Raw genomic sequence first — 20857 nt, 5'->3', positions numbered from 1 at the left:
AAAAGGGGTCATCTTGTGACTATCCCTAGAGAGGCCAGTGTTAAACAAAATGCCTCTCCACTTAGAAAGGAACCCTCTTGCTAACAGCTCATGAGGAACCAATCCTGCCAACAACCACCTGAGTCAGCTCAGAAGAGGATACACCTCTGGCAAGCTTTCAGATGAGACCATAGCCCCAACAGATACCTTGATTGAAGCCTTATGAGACTCTGTGGCAGAAGAACCTAGCTCAGCTGTACCCCAATTTCTGACAAAATCCTGTGACATGATACATGTTTGCTTTATAAGCCATGAAGTTTCAGGGTAATTTGTTACACAGTAATAGATCCCTGTGAATGAGGCATTAGAGATAAGCGGTCAAGAAGTAGACAAGATTTCCTAAAGATCTGAAAGTTGTGTCATGAAAGAAAACTGAGATTCTGCTTTGTGTCTTAACATTATTAATCATTTATTTTGCTTGCATAACCTTTTTACACCAACGAACGCTTCTAGCTGTGTTTGTTTCCGAGCTGTATGCAGAGCCATTTAAGCTGGATGAATTAATCAGAACCAAAAAAGGGAGGTGATCGCCAGCACCCCAAGGTAGCAGCATACATCAGTCTTTTATAAAGGAGTTTATAAACAGCTCCCTACAGCAAAAATTTCAGCAAATCGTTTCCTATGACAAATAGTCAGAATTTCAAAAAGTCAATAGTCCTTGGAGCTATTAAAATAAATCTTTCATTATTACTTGTTTACTTACTAAAAACTTTAGAATCTCAATTTTATGATGACAAGATACAAAATAAATAGATCTGACCTAAAATAAATGACAACTCCCATATAAGTATTCAATATACCTTCCCTATCTAATGAGGTATTTTTTTACTCAGGAATCTTCATTCTCAAAAGGAACTGGATGATCTTAAGGTTCCTGCTACAGAAGCTGGTGATTTTTGGTCTCATCACAATTTCTTTTCATCAAGGCTGAATTAAAGATATCTGGAGCTTACAATGCATAGTTCTAGAAGGAGAAATCTTTTGTAAATGTATATCTCTCCATTCCTTAAAAAGGCAACTTTTTACATTATGTAAGTGAATTGGTTTTTTTTAAATTTATTTATTTTTATTATTTATTTATTTATTTTCTTTGAGACGGAGTTTCGCTCTTGTTACCCAGGCTGGAGTGCAATGGTGCGATCTTGGCTCACCGCAACCTCCACCTCCTGGGTTCAGGCAATTCTCCTGCCTCAGCCTCCTGAGTAGCTGGAATTACAGGCACGCGCCACCATGCCCAGCTAACTTTTTGTATCTTTAGTAGAGACGGGGTTTCACCATGTTGACCAGGATGGTCTCGATCTCTTGACCTCATGATCCAACCACCTTGGCCTCCCAAAGTGCTGGGATTACAGGCTTGAGCCACCGCGCCTGGCCTTTTTAAATTTATTTTTACAGATGGGGTCTTGCTTTGTTACCCAAGCTAGAGTACAGTGGCACAATCATGGCTCCCTGCAGCCTTGACCTCCCATATTCAAGTGATCCTCCTGCCTCAGCCTTCCAAAGTTCCGGGATTACAGGCATGAGCCACCATACCCAGACAAAAGTGATTTTTTTTTTTAGATGAAGTTTCCCTCTGTCACCCAGGCTGGAGTGCAATGCTGCAATCTCTGCTTACTGCAACCTCTGCCTCCCAGGCTTAAGCGATTCTTGTGTCTCAGGCTCCTGAGTAGCTGAGATTACAGGCATGCACCACCACACCTGGCTAAGTTTTGTATTTTTAGTAAAGATGGGGTTTCACCATGTTGGCCAGGCTGCTCTAGAACTTCTGACCTTAACTGATCTGCCCACCTGGGCCTAGGCCTCCCAAAGTACTGGGATTACAGGCATGAACCACTTCACTCAGCTGAAAATGAATTCTTAACAATACTTGCATTAAAATTATTTCACTAAAGCCCAGAGTTACCTCCAGGACAGTGCTTAAGTATTAGTTGAATGACATCTACTAGGGCCAGGGAAAGCTTGTAACACGATCCTTTCTAGGAAAAATCACGTGTCTGTCCTAGGCACAGTCCAGCTTCTCTGGAAACCCTCTGGAAGCACTCTTTCAGCAGCCTGAGCCATGGAAGGAGGTATAAACTGAGTTTCACTCCTAAGGCACTCTAAGTATGACAGTGTCATTACTGGAAAAAAAAAAAAAGACACTCGGATCCAGCTTTTCCCCTACCTTTCCTAGCGAAAAAGCTTAAACGTAAAACTGCCCAGTCAAATGGTACCTGCCTGACAATGCTAATGAAGGAGAGAGCTGGCTGGCAACAAGGCTGATGAAGAGGGATGAGGTGAGGGTTACTGGACAACAGAAGGCCGCAGGTTGCTCATGGCACAGAGATGGCAGGGCTGAGCCACAGCCCTATTCCTCTAGGTGTGACATCAGCATCGCATGGGAGCACGTTCACAATGCAGAATCTTTGGCCCCAGCCCAGATCCACTGAGTTGGGATCTGCATTTTACTGAGCCCCGGGTGACTTACGTGCACATCCAAATTTGGGAAGCAACAGTCTACAACTAACCAAGAAACTCTACTGGCCTGCAACTTACATATCTTGGTTGAGAAACAGAAGCACAGTGACTGTGGCATCCTTAAATTAAAATAACACTTCAGAGGGTGCTGAGAAATGCTGAGTGTATGATAAAACATATTGTTTGCTATCAACAGCAGCAAGGAAAACCTACCCGCCCCCCACCCCAAGGGGAAAACGACTTGGGGCATTCTAAAGCAGAAAAACAGCATATGTAAATCATACACAGGTTAAAACAATTCTTTAAGACTCCCTCGTGGAGAATACTTTCTAGTATCAGTGGTAAGCAGGCACCAGCTGCCTACCTAGTTTATCTTGGTTCTATGAGAAAACAAAAAACACCTGTTTGTTAATAATAATCACCTGTTCAGAGAGAATAACTACGTGGGTCAGCGTCTCTCAAGGCCCTCAGCCTGGAAGCCCGGGATGCTGTCACTCCCTGAAGCTCTCAGCTCAGAAGGCTGTTGGCCTCTAGATAGTCCCACTTTGCTATTCTATCCAGGTGTCTGCTTCTTAATGCCTTCAGCGCTGCCTGTGTGGGGGTCTCAGTAAGAGGGAGATTGTGAGTGGTGGTTTATTTTTTATTTTGTTTTGGTTTGGTTTTATATACTTTCCTGATCATTGTTAGATGTCTGCCTATGTACAGGTTATGAATTTGGGCCCTAAATATTTCTCGGTGTTACTCATTACTATCTAGTCATCACCCGTTATATTGCCTTGCAAAACACAGTGTCAAGATTCTTGGAAAGTAAGAAGTTAATCATTACTAATTAGTGAGTTCTAATTTATTTTTACAACTTTATGGAAAAGCACCCATTAGCAGGTATGAGTGTAGAGCACACATGCATGCATACACACACGCGTGCGCACGCACACACGTTCTCCAGTATACAACAGAGAAGTCTGTCTTTTTCTTCAAAAATGGATTTAAAAAAGAACCCAGTCGCAGGCCCTAACTGATGACTATGATAAGACCAAGGTCAAATTTTGAGACAAACTTAAATATGTGTGGAAGGAATTAAAGTGTTAAGGTCTCATTTCTGACCCAGATGGTATCAAAACAAGATGATAAACTTTGGAAACAACTGACACAAAGCTCTGGATAATACCTATAAGGTATTTAGGGTTAAATACCTGGTAAAAGCATATTTATTTAACTAAAATACCTAAATCTGTTATGAATAAGAATGTCCAGAATGAATTTAACTTTTTTTTTTTTTTTGAGATGGAGTCTCACTCTGTCACCAGGCTGGAGTGCAATGGTATGGTCTCGGCTCACTGCAACCTCTGCCTCCTGGGTTCAAGCGATTCTCCCGCCTCAGCCTCCCGAGCAACTGGGGCTTCAGGCATGTGCCACCACACCCAGCTAATTTTTTTATTTTTAGTAGACAAGAGGTTTCACTATGTTGGCAGGCTGGTCTTGAACTCCTGACCTTGTGATGCACCCACCTTGGCCTCCCAAAGTGCTGGGATTACAGATGTGAGCCACCACCCATGGCCAACAAATTGAACTTTTTTAATGTTAATTCTTTTAACAGATTCATAGAGACGATAATTTAGCCGTCTACTGCTGTGTAACAAACTACCACAAATGTATCAGTTTCAAACAACCCACACTGATTATCTCACAGTCTCTGTGGGAGTCTGACATGGTTTAGCTAGTCCTCTGCTCCAAGTCTCTCACAGACTCACATGGGGCAGGATCTGTTTCCAAGCTCACTTGCATAGTGGATAGCAGGATTCGGCTCCTTGTAGGTTGTAGGACTGATGGCTTCAGTTCCTCACTGGCTGCTGGCTGGAGGCTACCCTCAGTTCCCTGCCATATGGGCTTCTCCAATATGGCAGCTTGCAACATGAAAACCTGCTTTATTGAACCAGACAAGGCAGAGGGTCTGCTAGCAAATGGAAGGTACAATCTTATATAACATCACAATGGAAGTAACTCCCATCACTTTTGCTGTGTTCTGCTCATTACACTCACATCACTAGGCCCCCACCTTAAGGGCAGGGGATCACAGAGGGCATGAACACCTGGAGGTGAGATCACTGGGCTCAGCTGAGAGTCTGCTATGGATAATATAAACCTGAGGGCTAACCTCACATACTTATCTCAGTTAATTTCACATCTGCACCTGATCTTCCAGTACTGCACCGAATAAGGCCACTGAATAAGGCTCACCTTGGTGAGATTACAAAGCTTAATGCACAGAAGCCCACTTCTTCCCATCTATGTAGTAGAAATTGGCAGTGCTGGAGGGACTCTCAGAGTTACTTTAACCAGCCTTTCATTAAAAACCAAGAGGGAGATACTGACGCCTGGGTAGTGGCGGGGAAGGGAGGTGGGTCTTGCAGGACTCAAGTTCAAGATCACAAAATAAAGACCCAACAACTTCTACCCAAGAGCTATTCAGAATCTCAGTGCTGCTGGGCTGGGTGGCCTGGAGTGGAGAGAGCCATGAAGAAGAGAGAATATGCTCTGGGCTGCCCCCAAGTTTTCCACCTTGATACCCACATTTTTGTCTCCAAAAAGTTTCCTTCAAATGGAACATCTTGATAAATTAGCTGACTGTACACAAAGACAATGATGGCAAGACCCAGAGCTTTTTCCTGGTCGGCCATGATGTTCAGGGTCCCTGCCAAGAGCACAGGGTTGATTTGAGGCACAGGCTGGGGCCCAGACATCCATCTTCTGTGAGTGCTCAATGGTGATCTCTTCCAGAGATGACAAACTCGACATCTGTGGATGAGATCTGGCTAGCAGGTATGTGCTTTGGGCCCAAGCAGCATTTATACACTTCTGAATTTGTTGCCAACATTTTTAATTCATGAGTTTCATATATATACCTGGTTTTCTGGATTCTCTTGGAAAATCTGGCCACATCAGACCCAAATGAAGTGTGCTAGTGACTCTCTGGGTCTGCACAGTGGTTGTGCCTTTACATGGGGCTTATGGTCTCGAATTTGCCACAGTCCCCACCTGGCCCAATTTACCACCTGGCTGCCATTGGCATCTGCAGTGAAAAGCCCTTATCTATGGTAATTCTTCCATTTTGCTTAGAGGTGAGGAAGAGGAGACCCAGCAAAGGAAAATACATTGACGGAGATCTACAAACATTGAGAGGCAACCCAGGCCTTCAACTCTGCATAATCTGCCACAGACATCACTCTCCCACATTTAAGGAGAGGTGAAATTACTATAGAGAAGACAGTAGTATCCAAGCTAGAAATGCCTAGTTCTATTCAAACAAGATGAAAAGTAAGTTAATGAGTTACCACAATTTTTTTTTTTAAATAGAGATGGGGTTTCACTATATTGGTCAGACTGGTCTTGAACTCCTGACCTCAGATGTTCCGCCAGCCTCAGCCCCCGAAGTGCTGGGATTACAGGCGTGAGCCACTGCACCCGGCCTATAATTTTTTTTTTTAACCAGGGTCTCACTCTGTCACCCAGGTTGGAGTGCAGTGGTATGATCCTGGTTCGCTGCAACTTCTACCTCCAGGGCTCAAGCGATCCTCCTATGTCAGCCTTTCAAGTAACTGGGACCACAGATGTGTGTCACCATGCCCAGTTACTTTTTTGTATTTGTGGTACAGAATGAGTTTTGCATGTTGGCCAGGCTGGTCTAGAACTCTTAAAATTAAGTGATCAGACCGCCTTGGCCTCCCAAGGGGCTGGGATTACAGGCATGAGCCACTGCATCCACCCTGAGTTACCATAATTTTCTAAATCCAATTGTAAAATTAACTTTGAAATACTTTTAAATGAAAAACTGACCTTAGAAATCAGATTCACCTGTTGTGTAGAGAATAACAAAATCTGGCCACTTCCACATTTCAGCTAAATTATAAAAGACTGTCACAGAAACCAGATTTCAAAATTGAGGGATAAATACACAGTGAATTTGGGTAACATCAAACTAAGGACAGAAAAGGCCTGTAGGTTTTCTTTAAACATTATCAGGTGCAAAGCAACTACATACAGAGAAGAATCTTAAAAACCTGGAAGAATTCACACATGCTTTACCATCAGTCTTTCCTATGAGCCTTTGTTTATGTGCCAGTATCCTGCCTGAAAGACAGATGTTCAAATTGCAATTGCTCTTTACCACTGAACTTTTAAAATCATGAACTAAATGTTTTCTTGGATTTGCTTCTGCTAATATATCTCCCCTCTCATTTTTTGTTAGCCCTTTTAGGCATATTTGTCAAAGCTAATGAAAGCTGACTTTTTAATATATACCAAGAATTAGAAATTTCATTGATTCTTTCGCTATTACTAGGTGATCAATGACTAACTATAATAAATGCGCCCCCATAGGCAAACGAATCACTGTTTTCATTACCCAACTAGGAAAAGGCCTGGGGCCAGCCACCTTGTTAGGTAATACCTAATACCCAACATTATAATAATTTGTGCCTTCACGATATGCTCAACCTGTTACTTGGATGGAACTTCAAATATTCCAAGGTAGAATGCAATGATAAATAGCTTTCTTAACTTCATTTTTGTAAGAAAAGTCACATTTTCTAAATCTAGCCTTTTGGAAGGCAGAGTTAAAAAGGTAAGATAGAGATCAAGCAGTCTGATTAGCAAGGCTCTCATGACAACATCCCATCATTATATAGTAAGAATATTTAAGAATTCAAGGTTTTGGCTGCTGTTAATCTGATTCAAAATAATACGTGAATTGGGAATATTAGGGGGTTGCGTTTCTCCATCTAACTAGAAAGCCACAGAATTAACTTAAAAATGAGTACAACATAGTATTAGTATGTTTGTCTTTCTGGATACATCCAAACTCCCAGCTTGTCCCATCAGGATCTTAAATTCAACCTTCCACAGGCAAATCCATCATCCTTTTTAATTACTATTTTTCTTTAAGTTCTGGGACACATGGGCAGAACGTCCAGAATTGTTACATAGGTACACATGTGCCATGGTGGTCTGCTGCACCTATCAACCCATCATCTAAGTTTTAAGCCCCATGTGTATTGGGTATTTGTCCTAATGCACTCCCTCCCCTTACTCCCCACCCGATGTATAGTGTTCCCCTCCCTGTGTCCATGTGTTCTCGTTGCTCAACTCCTGCTTATGAGTGAGAACATGCAGTGTTTGGCTTTCTGTTCCTGGGTTAGTTTGCTGAGAATGATGTCTTCCAGCTTCATCCACGTCCCTGCAAAGGACATGAACTCCTGCTTCTCTATGGCTGCACATCTTTCTTTAGACTGGCTCCGTCCCTATAGCTCACTAATTTTGCCACGTCATCCCTAGTCCACCAATCTATAGATCTTAGGATCAAGTGTCATCCTGTGCATGTAGCCAGCCAAGCTGAAATTCCACATCTGGAACATCCCTGCAGCAGTCCCACCTTCACGTTCCCACCACCACCTACTCTTGGGCCAGGTTTTCATCATTCCCACCTGGGAGAAGGGGGCTGCCAGGATGGCTTCCTGCAGCTCTCCCTACTCCGGTCCATCTCAGGCAGCTGCTGTCATATGTCTCTTCCTAACCCCTTAACCAGATCATCAAATTCCTGGCTACAGAGCCACCACCCTGAAAGCTCCAGGGCAGGCCCACGTTTGCATTCCCTTTCTAGCATATCAACCACTTGTATTATTCAGTCTGGCACATGGCAGGCATCAGACAATATTTGCTGAAGAAAAAGATTAAGACATCAATGGATCCCCACTCATTCTAGCACTTGGGCCTAAAAGGGGCCCAAAGCCCTTCCAGCTGTATCTTTTTTTTTTTTTTTTTTTTTTGAGATGGAGTCTTGCTCTATCACCCAGGCTGCAGGGCAGTGGCACAATCTTGGCTCAATGCAACCGCCACCTCCCAGGTTCAAACAACTCTCCTGCCTCAGCCTCCTGAGCAACCAGGATTACAGATGCCTGCCACCACACCCAGCTAATATTTTGTATTTTTAGTAGAGATGAGGTTTCATCATGTTGGCCAGACTGGTCTTGAACTACTGACCTCAAGTGATCCACCTGCCTCAGCCTCACCAAGTACTGGGATTACAGGCCTGAACCACTGTGCCTGGACTCTTTTAGCTGTATCTCACTGGTCCTACTGGACCAGTGGCTGTAATCCCATCAGACCAGGGATGATTTTGACACATGACAATGACTAGAGACATTCTGGGGTGTCACACTGGGAGGTGGGTGGTGCTGCTGGAATCCAGTGGATAGAGGGTAGAGATGCTGCTAAACATCTCATAATGCACAGGACAGGAACCCACGACAAAATCCAGTCCATAAATGTCAACAATGCTGGGAGTTGAGAAACCCTACTCAAGACATACCCCAGGATTCCTCCCAGACAGACCACTGTCTGCTTCTCCAGCACACCCCATACTTCAGCTATGGTCTGGCTGTGTCTCCACCCAAATCTCATCTTGAACTGTAACTCCCATAATTCCCATATGTCATGGGAATGACTCAGAGGGATGTAACTAAATCATGGGGCCTGGTCTTTCCCATGCTGTTCTCATGCTAGTGAATAGGTCTCACAAGATCTGATGGTTTTATAAAGGGCAGTTCCCCTGCACATGCTCTCTTGCCTGCTGCCATGTAAGCAACCCTTTTCTTTTCTTCGTCTTCTGTCATGATTGTGAGGCCTCCCCAGCCACGTGGAACTGTGAGTCCATTAAACATTTTTCCTTTATAAATTACCCAGTCTTGGGTATGTCTTTATTAGCAGCATGAGAATGGACTTCTCTTCCTCTTTCCAGGGTATGCTCTCCATTTTACCAACTCTTCCTGCTGAAATCCGTTCTACCCTTCCCCCTGACAGCTCAAATGCTCCCTGCCGTGTAGGCAGATGCAGCTCAGCCTCCTTCACTCATTCAAGCAGGTATGTTCTAAGCAGCTGCTCTAGGACACTGGCTATCAGCAGTTGGACATTCAACAGTGAGCAATGCTGACGAGTCTTGTTTCTTAAAACCTTACATGACAGTGGGGGAGATGCACAACAAACAAGCAAATAACTAAGTCAATTACACTTTTCCATCTTTACAAATGATCACTAGACAGAGTAGCCAGTGGGTGGGGCTGTGGGGACGCACTCTAGGCAGGGGACCCTGCAAGTACCCAGACCCTGAGGGACCAGAAGGCTGAAGCAGGAAGCAGGGGACAGACCATGCTGGACAACTGTGTTGGGCCTCCATCTCCTGAAACCCTTAATCTGCTTCCAGTATAGCCCAGACTGAGGCTTGAGTGTCCAAGTTCAAAGCCCACTTCTATCCTTCACCAGCTACATAACATGATGCAAGTTCCTGAACCTCTCTGGGCCTTATCTGCAAAGTAGGAATGATGGCACCTACCTCAAAAGTGTTGTTGTGAAGAATCAATGACTTGAAACATGTAAAGCATTCGAACTAGGCACAGAGCAAGTGGTTAAAGTGAGTTACTGGTACCATGACTACCATTCATAGTAATCCCTCCCCTTATCTCAGCAGAGACAGGCTTTTTAAAGACTCCCCCATCTCTTGGTTCCCACAGCACATGGTGGGGCTGAGAAAACATGTGATAAGAGAGACATATATATTTACATGCTTTGCTCTTAACATCTTTTCCTTTATATATAGATATATATATATTTTTTTTAATTTCGCTCCGCCCACAACCCTTTTCTTTTATATACTGTGGATATTGCTTTGGTTATAAAGGAGCAAAGATGGGTAGCTTTACAGCTGCCTGGAGGCTTACTGGCTAAAGAGCAAACAGCAACAAAATGCAATTTTTGCAGTTTCTCACAATAGCAATCTGCACAGTGAATCACAATCCAAATGTCTCCAGCAATACCCTTCATCTGCTCTGGGGACTAATCTTATTTTAGTGGTTAAAAAAAAAAAAACAACAACGAGGAATAGCTAAACAATATTTATCACTTTGGGACTCTTTCTGACTTAACAATCTCAATGTCCCCACTGTAAAGCCGCCAGAATGGTATGCAGCAGATAATAATGCCCTTCATTAGTGGCTGTTTAGGGGTTGGGGGACTTTGGGGCACTTTCAGCTCAGGCGTGCAGGGTTTCTTCTTGGATTCAGGAAAATATACTAAAATTCATTGTGGTGACACCTCTGAGTATACAGAAAGCCACTGAATTGTACACATTAAGACTGCTGAATGAGAAAGAATCCCAAAGTGGTAAATATTGTTTAATTAACAATTCACATAGTGAACTATAGGGTATGCTGAGTTGTTAGGGAAAAAAAAGTGTGGGGGGGGGGGCGTGGGCACGGTGGCTCATGCCTGTAACCCCAGTACTTTGGGAGGCCGAGGCAGGTGGATCACAAGGTCAGGAGTTAGAGACCAGCCTGGCCAACACAGTGAAACTCTATCTCTACTGAGATACAAAAATTGGCTGGGTGTGGAAGTGGGCGCTTGTAATCCCAGCTACTCAAGAGGCTGAGGCAGAATTGCTTGAACCTGGGAGGTGGAGGTTGCAGTGAGCCAAGATCGTGCCACTGCACTCCAGCTAGGGCGACAGAATGAGACTCTGTCTCAAACAAAAAAAAATAGTGTCCTTGAGGACCCTGTCCCTCCCCTCACCCCCAAAATAATTAACTGTGACAGCAATATCCTCAGAGTCTCCAAATGATTTGTCCTAAGTACAGGCTGCATATCTCTTATCTGAAATGCTTGAGACCAGAAATTTTGGATTCCAGGTTTTGTCAGATTTTGGAACATTTGCATATACAAACTAGTAGAGCATTCCTAATATGTAAAATGCAAAATCCAAAATGCTTTTGAGCATGACCTTGGATCGTCAAGTTAGTGTTCAAAAAGTTCAGGATGTTACAGCATTTTGCATTAGGATGCTCAACCCGTACGAAGGTAAATTTACCCAACCTCTCTTTACTTGGCCTAAATGCATCCAAAAGATAGTTTTTGAGACACACAAAAGCTTCTGAGTCATGGCTTGGCTGCCACACTGGCCATCCTGCCAAAATCTTTATCTGCAACTCTTCAGAGAACTAAGAAAGCAGATGGGCTGGGACTTTGTGGCCAGGCGGCTTTCAGCATCACTGGTTTTGGCAGACGTCATTCAAGACAACATTTAGAGGGGGAAAAGACATTTCTAGAACCTCTCTCACTTTTCAAGAGCAGAACTCCACTTGGGGTTTGCCTGTTTTTGGTGGATGTTTGCTGTGATTTTTCCCCCCTATTTCCCTAACAAGACAGCAGGCAGCTGCTGTCCCAGGCAGCACTCTGGGGAGAACTGGTAGAAGGCGCCTTCTCTGGGCAGAATCATCTATGTAGGCATGAGGCCAGGCTAACAGAAAACCCAGATGCAAAGAGAAGGTAACCCTCCCTCCAGGCAGATGTGCTCCTACCTGGTAGGCAAAACCTATGCCTCCAGATGCCTTGAGTAGTGCACAGTGCATGACCACCTGGCATAGTCATGCAACTTCTTCTCTTTTCTTTTTTTTTTTTTTTGGAGATGGAGTCTCGCTCTGTGGCCCAGAATGGAGTGCAGTGGCATGATTTCAGTTCACTGCAACTTCTGCCTCCCAGACTCATGCAATTCTCCCGCTTCAGCCTCCCGAGTAGCTGGGATTACAGGTACCCACCACCAAGTCAAGCTAATTTTTATATTTTTGGTAGAGATGGGGTTTCACCATGTTGGCCAGGCTGGTCTCGAACTCCTGACCTCAAGTGATCCACTCCCCTCAGCCTCCCAAATTACTGGGATTACAGGCATGAGCCACTGCAACTGGTCACCAATTTCTATTGGTTTGATCAATACTTTGGTCCCAGCTTTGTTCAATCCAGAGAGACTGTGGTGCATGAGAACAGTGGGTTGCACAGATACACACAAGTGGCACAGGTGGAGTGTATTCATTCATACTCATCCACTTACTCAATATCAAATGGTCACTGAGGTCAGCCATGGTGGCTTATGCCTGTATTTCCAGCACTTCAAGAGGCCGAGGTGGGCAATTCACTTGAGGTGAGGAACTCAAGAACAGTCTGGCCAACATGGTAAAACCATGTCTCTACCAAAAACACAAAAATTAGTCAGGTGTGGTGGCATGTGCCTGTAGTCCCAGCTATTCGAGAGGCTGAGGGGAGAAGAGTCACTTGAACCCGGGAAGCAGAGGTTGCGGTAAGCTGAGATCGCACCACTGCACTCCAGTCTGGGCGACAGAGCAAGACTCTGTCTCAAAATAAAAAAGCCACTGAATGTCCACCATCGTAGGTCTGGGCTTTGTGCTCCTCAGGAATGTATAGCCTACAGGTAGAAAAACACAGCAGTCACAAGAAAAAAATGCTCAACTGGCCAGGCACGATGGCTCATGCCTGTAACCCCAGCACTTTTGGAGACTGAGGCAGGAGGATTCCTCGAGTCCAAGAGTTCAAGATTAACCTGGGTGACATGGCGAAACTGTCTCTACAAAACATACAGATTAGCCAGGTGTGGTAGCACCTTCTGTGGTCCTAGCTACTGAGGAGGTGGAGGTAGGAGGATCAAGGATTGCTTGAGCCCAGGAAGGGGAGGTTGCCATGGGTGGAGATTGTGCTACTGCACTCCAGCCTAGGTGATAGAGCAAGACCCTGTCTCCAAAGAAAATTTTTTAAGCAGGCCAAGCACAGTGGCTCACATCTGTAATCCAGCACAGGGATGTCCAATTTTCTGGCTTTCCTGGGCCACAAGGGAAGAACTGTCTTGGGCCACACATGAAATACACGAACATTAATGATAGCTGATGAGCTTAAAAAAAAAAAAATCGCAAAAATTCTCAAATTTTAAGAAAGTTTAGGAATTTGTGCTGGGACACATTCGAAGCCATCCTGGGCCACATGTGGCCAGTGGGCCACGGGTTGGACAAGCTTGTACCAGCAGTTTGGGAGGCTGAAGTGGGAGGACAGCTAGGGTTCAGGAGTTCAAGACCAGCCTGGGCAACATAGTAAGATCTTGTCTCTAAAAAAATTTTTTTTTGAGATGGAGTTTCGCTCTTGTTACCCAGCCTGGAGTGCAATGGCGCGATCTCGGCTCACCGCAACTCTGCCTCCTGGGTTCAGGCAATTCTCCTGCCTCAGCCTCCTGAGTAAAAAAATTTTTTTACATTAGCCAGGCATGGTGGCAGATGTCTGTAGTCTCAGCTACTCAGGAGACTGAGGTAGGAGGATCACTTAAGCCCCACAGATTGAGACTTCAATGAGCCATGATCACACCACTATACTCCAGCCTGGGTAACAGAGGAAGACCATCTCAAAAGAAATAAAACAAAATAAATAAAAAATTAAAAACGAGGAAAACCCCTGACATACCAAAATAAAATTAATTTTGTTTTCTGGAAATGTTATAGTGTGCACTTTTTACATGTGTGCTGGTCACACCCTCTCCTGACTGATGATTAGAACGAAGAGATGAAAAACAGTCATAAGTCCTATTTGGTTATAGGAACCCTCAACTAAGAGGATCCTCAAACATATTTCAAATAAGAGATAACCAGTTTGGCCTAAATGTATGGCACAATTGAAAGCATTTATTTCATCATCATCATCACGTTAGAAGTTTTAAAATCACTTAAGAGTTTAATTGAGGAACAAAAAAAAAGTTTTAAAATCACAGTATTTTCAAACCTGTTCAAACTTGGAGATGCATTTCCAGGTCTACTGTTTCTAGAAAGGTTCTCAGGTGAGACTGCAAGAGACAAGTTTGTTTGTTTGTTTGTTTTTGTTTCTGAGTCTATGCCACTGGAGAAGTTTTCCAGAGAGTACAAGGAAAGATTCAGGAGGAGCAAATTCTGTCGGTTTCTTAGAAACAGCAACAGAGATTTGAAATGTCCAGGAAAATAATTTTTTTTTTTTTTAGATGGAGTTTCACTCTTGTGCAGACTGAAATGCAATGCCCAGTCTTGGATCACTGCAACCTCCACCTCTTGGGTTCAAGTGATATTCCTGCCTCAGCCTCCCAAGTAGCTGGGATTACAGACGCCTGCCAGCACGCCTGGCTAATTTTTTGTATTTTTAGTAGAGACGAGGGTTCACCATGTTGACTAGGCTGATCTTGAACTCCCGAACTCAAGTGATCCACCCACCTCGGCCTCCCAAAGTGCTAGGATTACAGGCATGAGCCACCACACCTGGACAGAAAATAATCGTTTTAAGAATACAATCCATAAGCCTTGTTCTCTAAAAGGAAAATAATGAACTAGAAAAACAGATTTGGACCTAAAAATAATTAAATATAAGTCATTTTAAAAGCATATTTTATCTTGATAGCTCTCCCTTTTAGGACTCTTCAAAATGGAAGCCATAAACTTCTCAAAAGACAATTACTTACTAGGAGAAAGTAGTCCTAATTAGGATATGTGTCAAGGAAACATAATTATCAATTCACCTAATTAAAATGAATATCTGAACATGACTTAGGAATGTGAGCTTTCTCAGGTGAGACGTGTACAAGTTTTTTTAATAAACATCCGTCGACAGAGCCTAGCAGATGTGAGCAGGGAATGGATGACTGAAACCAAGCGTCATACATACCAGTACTGGAAGCAGTTGATGGGGATACTGTCACTCGGGTAAATCAGTGGGGGCAGAAAACGGGTCTTAAAGCAGAGCTCCTTCATTTAATTTGCAGGCTACACTTGAAAAACAGACTGCTCAATGAGCTAATTCCGGAGTGCAGGCGGCGGGTTCAGAGCTGTGATTTTTCGGGACTGTTTCTTGAGTTAATCAAATCCCTCTGACGGTGTGTGTTTTGGCAAAAGGGGAAAAGCCAGGTTTTTGTTTGTTTGTTTGTTGTTGTTTGAGAGAGTCATCACTCTGTCTCCTAGGCTGGAGTGCAGTGGTGCTCTCTCAGCTCACTGCAACCTCTGCCTTCCAGGTTCAAGCAATTCTCCTGCCTCAGCCTCCTGAGTAGCTGGGATTATAGGCGCATGCCACCATGACCAGCTAATTTTTGTATTTTAGTAGAGACGGGGTTTCACCATGTAGGTCAGGCTGGTCTTAAACTCCTGGCCTCAAGGGATCCACCCACCTCTGCCTCTCAAAGTGCTAAAATTACAGGTGTGAGCCACTGCACTCAGTCTCAAAAGCCAGTTCTTGAACCTTCTCAGTCTGCTCACGGGGCAACTCTACTGGCTTCCCAAGGAGTCTGGAGAGGCCTCTGACACCTCTAAGGGCACCTCTCCAACCTGCCAGTGATGCTAAGAGAGTCAGGACCAGGGGAATTGTTGGTGAGTGCAATGGAAGCAGCAATGGTAGGCCAAGGTTCAGTGCCTAATAACATGAACCACAAGTCTGGGGTTCTCAGAACACTCTGAGGCTGGACCTCTCAAGACCCTCTGTTAAATGACCAATCCTGGGTGTGTCTATAGGACTGCGTGGCTCACAGAGGAGACCAAGTGCTGGCCCCACTTTTAGATTTACTCAGGGCTAAGAAAAGTTCAGGGTCACTCTCTCTCCTCCTATAAGCAGGGTTTTACAGATTTATCGTCTCGAGTCTCTCTCCAGCACCCCCATTCTTATCCAGGGGAGATGCTCTCTGATCCTCTGGTCCCACGGTGGCCCCCTGGCAGCTGCAATGGCCTAGAAAACTTCTATACCTTAGCACTCCCATCATCTCCACTGGAAGATACCCCGAACCCAACAGGCACCTCCAGCTATAGCAAATGAAAACATTCAAAGTAAACAATAGGGGCTGGGCATGCTGGCTCACGCCTATAAACCCCAGCACTTTTGGAGGCTGAGCCAGATGGATCACCGCAGGTGGATCACTTGAGTTCAAGAGTTTGAGACCAGCCTGGCCAACATGGCAAAACCCCGTCTCTACTAAAAATGCAAAAATTAGCTGGGTGTGGTAGCACATGCCTGTAATCCCAGGTACTCGGGTGGCTGAGGCAGGAGAATCATTTGAACCTGGGAGGTGGAGGTTGCAGTGAGTGGAGATCACACCACTGCACTCCAGTCTGGTGACAGAGTGAGACTCTGTCTCAAAACAAAAAACAAAAAACAAACCAAGTAAATAATGGGGAGTCTACAGAAATGTAGCTTCAAGACAAGTCCTTCAGCTCCAGCTTCCAACTGGATTGCACCCCAAGTTGCTCTAAAGTAGAAATGCTTTTATTGCCCTTGCTGTAACCAGACCACTCTTTTCAAAACAAAAATCTGATCACGTGTCCCTGCTTCCTCACATCCCCAGCTTGAAGCCTTTTGATGCTGTTAGGGTATTAGCATCACCCAACCCAGCCCACAACAAATCTTTCTTGAACTGAAAAATGACGAAAATCCTTAGTTACCACCACCCCTCCTCTCCAGCCTCATCCCACACCACGCCCCAACCTCATCTTTCTGCTCCAGACTCAAAGACTTTTTTCAGGCCTCATTCTTACCTTTCCTATCCTGCCATGCCCTAGGACTCTCACACTTGCTCTGCCCATGGTCCACAATGGTCTTCCCTCCCTTTGTGGCCCAGTTAACTCATACTCCTCTTCCAGCAATCAGAGGAAGCAACACTTCCTCAGGGAAGCCCTGCCTGAATGTCCTCAGAGTCCACCACTCGCCAAGCATTATTTTTTGTACCCTAGCTTTGTGCCTGGATTATTATGAGCCTCTGAAAACATGTAACTTAAACACAAATCTTAAAAATACACACACACACACACACACACACACACACACACACATCTTTTTCTCTCCTCCTTTCGAGATGGAGTCTCACTCTGTTGCCCAGGCTAGAGTGCAGTGGCACATTCTCAGTTCACTGCAACCTCTGCTTACCAGGCAATTCTCCTGCATTAGCCTCCCTAGGAGCTGGGATTACAGGCATACACCACCACAAACAGCTAATTTTGTATTTTTAGTAGAGATGGGTTTCACCATGTTGGTCAGGCTGGTCTTGAACTCCTGACCTCAGGTGATCCGCCCGCTTCAGCCTCCCAAAGTGCTGGGATTACAGGCATGAGCCACTGCAGCCAGCCCACAACAAATATTTCTTGAACTGAAAAATAAATAAGTAAATATAGCAGAGTAACAGGGAACTCTCTTACACTGCTGGTGGGAATATAAATTGGCACTACCACTTTGACCATATCTAGTAATGCTGAAGATGATTATACCCTACAACCCAGAACTTAGCTCCTAGGTATATGCCTCGGAGTAACTCTCCCTCCCATGTGTCCACAAAGAGATTTGTACAGAACGTTCATAGCAGCACTGTTACCAAGGGCGAAAACCAGAAACAACTAAACAGCCATTGCATCAGTCAGGGTCCTTGCAGGAAATAGCTGGCATTCTCAAATTAGGATACTTTCAAAAAGGGTTTAAAAAGGGATACTTGGGGTGGGTTAGGTGGATGAAAACCAGAAGGCAGCGAGTGTAGTTGCCCAAGGAGAGAAAAGCAGAACTTGCTAGGCACGGTGGCCTATAATCCCAGCACTTTAGGAGGCTGAGGTGGGTGATCACCTGAGGTCAGAGTTTGAGACCAGCCTGACCAACATGGAGAAATCCTGTCTCTACTAAAAATACAAAATTAGCAGTGTGTGATGGCGCATGCCTGTAATCCCAGCTACTCGGGAAGGCTGAGGCAGGAGAATTGCTTGAACCCAGGAGGCAGAGGTTGCAGTGAGCAGAGATTGTACCACTGCATTCCAGCTTGCCCGACAAGAGCAAAACTCCATCTCAAAAAAAAAAAAAAAAAAAAGAGAGAGAGAGAAAAGAAAAGTAGAACCATTGCCACTTCCATACCTCAAAGGAGGAAGTGGTTACTCAAATCAGGAACGAGAGAGGACAAGGAGAAAAGCTGTCTTGAGAGAAGCAGTGACCTTGGCCTTCAGGGGTGGGGAGGAAGACAGCCAAGCCAGGAAACCCCACAGGGAGTAAACTGCAAGAATAAATACGGCTGCCTTTGGCTTCTCTCGCTGCTCCAATTTCTGCTCAGGATCCCCACCAGCTGAACCCCCAAAACAACCAAAAGGCAAGGAGCCCACTGATGTAGTTTATGGAGGCCAACCCCCTGGAGCATGGTGGGGAAGGGAGAGAGGTTTGGAGAGGCAAAGGGAACATATTCAGCATATCCATCAACAGAATCATAAAATATATAATCATCCAGTGCAATGTTGCCCAGCAAAAGAGCAAAAACTTCATGTTGGTTAAAAAAGACAAGTTGCATTAAAATACAGTCATCCCTAGATATCCTTAAGGGATTGGTTCCAGGACCCCCAGGGATACGAAAACCCATGAATCCTCAAGTCCCTTACATAAAATAGCACAGTAATTGCATATGACCTATACATATCCTCCCAAATACTTTAAATCATCTCTAGATTACTTATAATACTTAATACAACATAAATGCTTATAGTTATACTGTATTAGTTTTTAAATGTGTATCATTTTTATCACCATATTGTTACTTTTTATTGCTTTTTTCCCCAAATATTTTCGGTCTTCAGTTGGGTGAATCTGAGGATGCACAACTGGTAGATACAGAAGGCCAAATGTACACAGGGAATGGCACTATAGCAGATTGTACTTTCTCAAATCCACCATTGCTGTATGGCTCCCACATGTCTTCCTGACCTTGCCACTCCTCCACCAAGAGTTGCAAAGAAGAAAAATAAGGTTTGGCTGGGCGGGTGCCTCACACCTGTAATCCCGACACTTTGGGAGACCCAGGCAGATAGATCACCTAAGGTCAGGAGTTCGAGACCAGACTTTCCAACATGGCGAAACCTCATCACTACTAAAAATACAAAAATTAGCCAGGCATGGTGGTGCATGCCTATAGTCCCAGCTACTCCGAAGGCTGAGGTAGGAGAATCGCTTGAACCCGGGAAGGCAGAGGTTGCAGTGAGCCGAGATCCCACCACTACACTCCATCCTGGGCCACAGAGCAAGACTCTGCCATAAATAAATAGGTTTTACCATAGAATTACAGGAGAAGCCTACTTTAGATAAGGTAGCAGGTAAAGTCTCTGAGGAAGTGAATGAACTTTACAATTAGGTCGACAACTGTGCTAAAGCAGCAGAAAAGGGCAAGCCCCAAGACCCTCAGGGAAAGAAAGGCCTTGGCCTCTTTAAATGCAATTCAAACAACGGCAACAACAAAACCTGTTTCAGAATTGGGCAAGGGAGAGAATGACAAGCCTGAAGGAAGGTGGACACAAGCCGGATCACGTAGGGCATTTAGGGTGACTTTGCTGGTGATTACCCTGGGGGTATAAAGCGGTGAGAGCCTGGGAGACACTCTGGCTCTAAGCAACAAAAAGCCACAGAGGGAAATCAAGGAACCAGAAACAAACCTCCCTCTCAACTTAGCACCTAACATGCGTCTGACACTAATCTAAATAATGTAAATTATTTAGATTATTAGGTAATCTAAATCCAAAATCCTGGCACTTTACCACGACTTCCGACTGTCCTCCCTCTCTACTGCTCTGATGGGGCACTGTTACCATTTCGGTAAATGACTTATAGTAAATGACTGTAATTATGGAGTATAGAATACATAACGGTGAACAACCTTAATAAACGGACGGCCTCTAACACGCACCGAGCGCTTATCCAATAACATCCACAAGTATTCCCGTTTTACAGATGTGGAAGCTGAGGCCAAGATGCTGAGGATGGCAGGGGACTGGGAAACCCGGTCTCGCTGCAGGGCCCAGGCTATCATTAACTACTCTTTGCTGCCTTCCCCTTACTTCCCTTCTCTGGGGGAAGTCATATGAAAGCCAGGGAGGCTCCTAGACTAGACCACTCTCTCGGACCCCACTCTCAATTGCACGCCTGGAATCCCTAAGAGCAGGCGTTGATGCAGCTATGGCGGCCCGCAGACCCCGGTGCAGCCCCAGATGGTGTCCGACTGACAGCGCGCAAACGTGAACGAAAGGTTCCCCCAGCGGAAGGTTCTGCATCCCAGAGTACCCTCCCCGGGTGAGGGCGGGCAGTACCTGCGGGAAACGCGTCCAGGGTCCTGTTCCGGGCTTTATGGAAAACACCCCCCGCCTCTGCAGTCGACATGGCGATCAACTTTCCGGGGTTCACTCACAACACTGCGTGGGAGGGAGCCGCGCGACTTCACACAGGCCAGCCGCTAGACCTGTCCGGCTTTGGGCAGCGCCCTTTGCTCTCGGGGCGGGACCGGGGAGGGACTGGGTGAGGCCTGCCGCTCGGGGTGCAGCTAGTGCTGCCTGGGCAGGGCGGAGGCGTGAGCGGCCCCTCAGGGATCGATCTGCGCGCCTGGCGAGCGGAGACCTAGGGTCTAGGGCACGCGTGGGCGGGGGTAAGGCTTTAGTGTCAGTCTTTCTTTAAAGGAAGAGTTACTAGATTTAACAAGTAA

General features: G+C 45.1%; 1 protein-coding gene across 9 annotated transcripts in view; it reads right to left on the bottom strand.

Annotated features, from left to right (window-relative positions):
* CPPED1 (calcineurin like phosphoesterase domain containing 1) overlaps positions 1–20649 on the bottom strand; it is a 257223-nt gene extending 236574 nt beyond the window's left edge. For all 9 annotated transcript variants that reach the window (XR_013524651.1, XR_013524652.1, XR_013524654.1 and 6 more), the window contains exon 1: positions 20469–20649. Coding sequence is in view for 3 of the 9 variants with exons in the window: in XM_002755915.7 (XP_002755961.1) it covers positions 20469–20538 (70 nt within the window). In the remaining 6 variants the exon portion in view is untranslated. The remainder of the gene's footprint in view (positions 1–20468) is intronic.
* Between the last annotated feature and the right edge of the window lie 208 nt (positions 20650–20857).

Source organism: Callithrix jacchus, chromosome 12 (assembly GCF_049354715.1).
Source record: "Callithrix jacchus isolate 240 chromosome 12, calJac240_pri, whole genome shotgun sequence".
NCBI classification, from domain to species: domain Eukaryota; kingdom Metazoa; phylum Chordata; class Mammalia; order Primates; family Cebidae; genus Callithrix; species Callithrix jacchus.
Note: the sequence above shows the minus strand (reverse complement) of the source record. Positions and strands in the feature narration are given on the sequence as shown.